This window comes from Henckelia pumila, chromosome 4 (assembly GCF_033568475.1).
Source record: "Henckelia pumila isolate YLH828 chromosome 4, ASM3356847v2, whole genome shotgun sequence".
NCBI lineage: Eukaryota > Viridiplantae > Streptophyta > Magnoliopsida > Lamiales > Gesneriaceae > Henckelia > Henckelia pumila.
This window is the reverse complement of record NC_133123.1, coordinates 22,726,311-22,732,406: the sequence shown is the minus strand read 5'-3', so window position 1 is coordinate 22,732,406 and position 6,096 is coordinate 22,726,311. Positions and strand designations below refer to the sequence as shown.

The following is a 6,096-nucleotide window of genomic DNA, read 5'->3' as shown; positions in this document are numbered from 1 at the left end:
AAGTGCGATATCCTTTTTGTTTTTTTTTTTCCTGCTCTGTGTTTCTAGATAATGAATTTGTCGTGCTCTCGTAGATGATAATTTCCTAACATAAAAACTATAAAGAAAACATCTCACAAACTAATTTTACTTATTCGAAAAAATCCATGAAAAATATTATTTTCAACTCTCTGCATATAGATAGATCGGATGTGACCGGATATCTACCCATCTTCTAATGCCTCACCATCTTTTCACATTGGGGGTTTTTTTTTAAGTACATTGGGGTTTCTACATTTGTGGATTATCATTTTTGAGAAAAGTATTTTTCACGAAATGATATAATTTCTTTCGTTTTTATACTCCAACCAAATTTATGTTTTAGTATTTGAGTGATGAGTACTAGCGTACAATGTTCTAAAAAGTGATAGATGGTAGACGAGCGGTTATCTATCGCTTAGCGCTAAAACGTTTAGACGATCGTCTATACGATTTTTTTTAGCCTAAATATATAATTTATCTAGATGTTTTTTGTCTAAATATTCAATTCATCCTACACGATTTTTTTTTTTTTAGCCTAAACAATAAATTCATTTTTCAAGTGAAGATATTGTGTGGTCTTAAGTTAAACCGATTTTCACACGAGGTCTCGATGTAATGTTTGATTGACAAAAAGACGAGTATTCGAACTCATGTGATCGCGAAAAAAATACTATTGAATGTCTTAAAGAAATATATTATTAATGATTATTATTTATCATTATCTTATCGGGATTACACCACCGGCCACCGGCTTGAGCTCTCCATTTGCCGGTGGCAAATCGACTGCCTGAACGATTAAATTCGTGGGGGAGAAAACAAAAGAGACCGGGACCGTCGATTTGATAGACACTGAAAAATGTCGACACTGATCGCCATCCGGGAAGCCGCCGTGAGCGGTGGCGACTACTCTCCGGCGAAGGAGAAAGCATCGAATCGAGGTGTCTACGTCGGCCGCTCGACGCTCCTGCACCGCCGCTTTCGACTGTTTATCGGTGGCGCAAAGTACAAGCTCCTCCTACTGTTCTGCTTCTTAACTTCTCTTTATTGGCTTAGCTCTAGACTGTCGTGTCTCATGGGATGGAACCATCACTATCCTTCGTCCGTCTCTTCTAATTCCAGGTACTCGATTCTCCTGGATCTGACTGAAAATGAACTCTATTCTAGTTCAACGATTTTGGAAATTCGTGTTATCGATGCTGTGTGATTGTGCTTGTTGCCGTTAAAGTTAGTGAAGCTGGAACTTTGAGCTTTCACAGTATGACTGTGATCTTGGAATCATGTTATAACATTTACAAATTGCAACAACATTTTTGAAATTGGGGAAATGTTCACCTAATATGTGTGACGGCTTTGATATTCACAAAAACGGGTTGCTAATTATAGTGTGACAGATGTTGATATTTCTTTAAGAGGGGTAATCTTCTTCTAAATTTGTAAGACATGAAGTGAAATGTCGCCTTTAACTAATTTCATTGCATTACAGCCTTATTAGATACTTAAATTCAGCTCCAAAGCCCTTTATAATGAATCAATTGTTAACTTTAATGTTGATTTTGCCAGAGGTGGGTACACCGTTCTTATCAACACTTGGAAAAGGAATACTCTGCTTAAGCATTCTGTTGCTCACTATGCATCATGTGGGGGGACTGATGCGATACATGTAGTTTGGAGTGAAAGCAATCCACCTTCAGAAGAGCTAAGAGCTTATCTTAAGAATATTGTGTTGACGAAGTCACAAACGGCTCACAAACCAAACTTTAGGTTTGACCTTAATGAGGAAGATAACCTAAATAATAGATTTAAGCCAATTGAGGATCTCAGAACTGTAGCGATATTCTCAGTGGATGATGATGTAATTGTTCCATGTCGCACCCTGGATTTTGCGTTTGCTGTTTGGCAAACTGCTCCAAGAACGATGGTGGGATTTGTTCCTCGCATGCATTGGCTGAATGAAGAGGTTGGATGCTTTATGAATTTCTGAATATCCGCCCTCCCTTGTTGCTTTTTTTTTTTTAAAATCATGGACAATTGGACCTGCATTCATGTCACAGTTGATTTTCCATTGCTCCTTCACTCCTCTTTTCTTTTTTTGAAGATGTTTTCATCTATCGTTTTATTTTCACCTGTCTGAGAAAAGTGATGTAACCAAATACTACTCCATGATTTTTCTCCTATAAGTCATCTGTAAAAAGGCTGGAAGTTTGGCAAAAACTCGGCCATAGATTCAAGATATTTGAACAATATCTGTGATAGATTTTAGGATTATTGATCGGAGTAGTTTGTGAAATGTTGCATCATGCCCAAAATTTTTTGGGATGATCCAGCAACAAGGACCTTGACATGGTTCTCAAGATTGCCATTTTAAAATAAAATGATGGTCAGAATCTTTTACTTTCCCTGGCTTCTCTCATTGCTTCTGTAATTAACTGTTGGCCAATAAAGCTGATGGCCTTAACCAGGTTTCATTTAAGGCGCTCTAATTTCTTCTTTATGGTCTGTGCTTATCGTTACTCGTTCTTCCTTTAGCACCTCCAAAAAAGTAGTTTTAATGATTGGGCAATAATTCCAGATGGCCACACATATCATTTCCTGTAGTAAGTAGTTGTAGGTAGTATTTGAAAATGCTCAAAGAAAGTGATTATGAACTTCTTCTTTTTTTTTGACTAAAGCTTGTTAAGAAAAACTCATAATCGTTTTTTAAGCATTTCCAAACACTATCGTAGTTATGTTTACCCAAAGCTCTACTCGAGAAACATTTCTATAAATTTAATAACCAACACAAGGACTTGTCTGCCTTTTATATGCGTCAGACATTTTCTTTCAGAACTCTTTTAACTTATAAAAAGTCATATGCTTCTGATCAGGCCAGATCCATTGTTTTTAGATGAATCTTGCTTGTGTATGTAACATAAATATTTTTATCAGCTATGATACTGATTTAAGAACATAAAGCAGTTGATTTTTGTAGGAATAAGATTCTGGTTCAATATTTGTGGGTAACTTCTATGCTTTTGTCCGGATAGATGATCTTGTTTTACATGAAAAATTTCTCTGTTTCTAGAGCAACGGTGTGGCCTATTATGGATATGGAGGATGGTGGTCAGTGTGGTGGACGGGGACCTACAGTATGGTTCTCTCAAAAGCTGCATTCTTTCACAAGAAGTATTTGAACTTGTACACAAGCAAAATGCCTTCATCAATTCATCATTATGTGAGCAATGAAAGGTACAGCTAATTCCTATGCCATCTTACATTTATATACTCAAACTTTTTCTGATTCAATTAACTGCTGGCTTGTTAATTGCTTGTACATATCTGGTGTGTCAGAAATTGTGAAGACATAGCAATGTCTCTTCTAGTAGCCAATGCCAGCGGAACTCCTCCGATATGGGTTAAAGGTGCCATTTTTCTTTTCTAGAAGTAGGATAAATACATGCATGTTTTTTGATTTTCTCCTCTAAAATTAACACAATTCTATCCTCCTGTACATGGGAATAAATTGCAAAATTTTAAATTTTAGAAATTTATACACAGTGCATTAGCATTTCAAAATGACCGTATACGTCAACTACGTTCTTGCTTCCATTATTTCAATCGATCATTTGGTTAATCTATTGGCTTGTTTGATATAATGGTACTGGTCATGACTGGTGAGTAAATCCTCAGTACTTGGAGGAGCATCAGTTTGTAGACTTGTAGTAGCCAACTTCATAATTAACAAAGCTCGTGCCATATGCTTTACTCTTTGAGAACATACCAACTGGATGACTGCCATCTTTTATACCCTTAGATTAGATAATCAGCAAAACATATGCAGAATGTATAATTCCACTTCAACGATGAGTCGATGAGTTTGATGCGATTTCATCTCTGAAGTTAAACATGAAGACTAAGACTTATAATATAATTTTGGGGCTTTGGGACTGCTTTAATCTGAAAATTCATTGAGATGCTAATATGGATTCTGAAATCCCGTTCGGGTACCTAATATTTCAGGGAAGATTTACGAAATTGGTTCATCAGGAATAAGCAGTCTAAAGGGACACAGCTACGCAAGAAATAAATGCCTCAACGATTTTGTTTCCCTATATGGTGCAATGCCTTTGATATCGACCGACGTGAAAGCTTTGGATGCAAGACACGAATGGTTTTGGTGAATTTGGTAGTTCTCCGTACCACACCATCTCTTCTTTTTCGTTCTATTTTTTTGTATCTGAAACTCATGGTCGTATCGAGTTTTCAGTGTATAGTATGGTTAAAGATTATGCTACCAAAGCCAGTTTACTAAAGACTATGATTTTCTTAGTAATCTTAGAATAAAATTACATAAATTTCGAAAATTGGTCTATTTATTGATTGAAAATGCGAAAATCGAAATGGCATCCTAATTGCATCATAACTCGTCTCTGTTAGATATTAAATTGCAACTGGGGAAAAAGAGAAAAGAAAGAAATCAGTTGCAATCTCTAGAGCTAGACCTGGCCAAGGGCCGGGTTGGGTCCGGAACCGGCCCGTGGTCAACGTGCCGGTTAACCGGGTCAACGGGTCCAACCCGGAACGCGGTCCGGTCCCGGTTTTCCAAAGGAAAAACCGTCAACCCGGCGGGTTGGACACGTGGCGCCCATATGATCCAACGGCCACTAGCAAGTGGCACGACCACGATTTCGTGGCCGTTGAAACCTGGTCGACCCGGGCCGACCCGCCGGGTCTACCGGAATTTTTTTTTTAATAAAAAAAACCTATTTTTTATGATTTTATCTATAAATACCCCCAACCTTCTTTCATTTTGTTTACACAATTCTCTCTTCATTCTCTCTATTCTCAATTCATTTTAATTTCTTGAATTATCAAAAATATCAAGTTTCAATTATTGGTTTATTGTCAATTGTTGATTTATTTTCATATTTATACAATTACAAATGTCCGAAGCGGGATCAAGTCGTAGGGGTGACAAAGGAAAAGGAAAGGAAAAGAGCATCATACCACCCGAGGTCGAGTATCCTCAATTCAATGTCGATGGCTTTGATCTTGAATATTCCGATGATGAAATTCAAGAAATTCGACAAGAGGCGCAACAAAGACAACAAGTTGAACAATCACCACCACCACGTCATCATGCAAGTTAAGAAAGAATGAATGATCCGGCGGCCTCTCAAAGACAAACTCGAGCGGTGCCTCGCCCGACATCCGATATCTTCACCAAACATTTCGACAAGGTGACGCTTCCCTCCGGTGATTTGCAAGCCAAATGCAAATATTGTTCAAAATTTTACAAATTTAAACAAGGAGGTGGTTATGGAACTTTGACCCAGCATATCGAGAAATATCATCCGGTGATCAAACTCAAATTCCGGCATTCTCTTCTCAATCGGGTAATGAATCTCAACTATTTAAATATAACGAAGCTAGATTTAGAGAAGAAACGGCTAAATTTTGTGCGGTTGAACAACTTTCTTTTACTTTTAGCGATAAATTATCTTTTGAAAATTGGCTTTCTACAAGTGCAAATCCTTCTATTAGACGTATTCCAAAAAATAGTCTCAAACGCACAATGAAAAAGTTAGTCGTTGATCAAAAGAAAGAATTAATTAAGGAATTTTATAGTTTGAATAATAAAGTTTCTTTGTGTTGCGATATTTGGAGTGATCATTGGCAAAGTTGTTCATATATGCGTATTACATGTCATTGGATTGATAATAATTGAAGCATTCAAAAAAGGTTGCTTGCATATAGATGTTTCAACGAATCACACATGACACAAAATATTTCGCAACTTATATTTGTTATTTTAGAAGAATATGGTCTAACTACCAAAGTTTTTTCAATGTCTTTTGATAATGCTAGTGCAAATACTTCTAGTATTAGTGAGCTTATTGAAATATGTAAACCATCACTTGGTGGCAAATTTTTTCATATTAGATGCACATGTCATATTTTAAATGTGTGTTCAAGATGGGCTAAAAAATTTAGGCATACATATTCAACCAATTAGGAACGCTATTCATTATTTTTGGACGCATCCTCAAGTTATGAAGCAACGGGGAAAATTTTGTAGAGTAAATGGTATGAAGCCTA

General features: G+C 36.7%; 1 protein-coding gene across 1 annotated transcript; it reads left to right on the top strand.

Moving 5' to 3' along the window:
* The first annotated feature begins 664 nt into the window (after positions 1-664).
* On the top strand, positions 665-4,406 carry LOC140865152 (glycosylinositol phosphorylceramide mannosyl transferase 1-like). The gene is made up of 5 exons (XM_073269684.1): positions 665-1,140; positions 1,582-1,978; positions 3,083-3,246; positions 3,349-3,419; positions 4,018-4,406. Exons 1-5 carry the CDS (start codon positions 878-880, stop codon positions 4,176-4,178), a joined length of 1,056 nt encoding a protein of 351 aa, XP_073125785.1. The 5' UTR covers positions 665-877; the 3' UTR covers positions 4,179-4,406.
* The last annotated feature ends 1,690 nt before the right edge of the window (positions 4,407-6,096 follow it).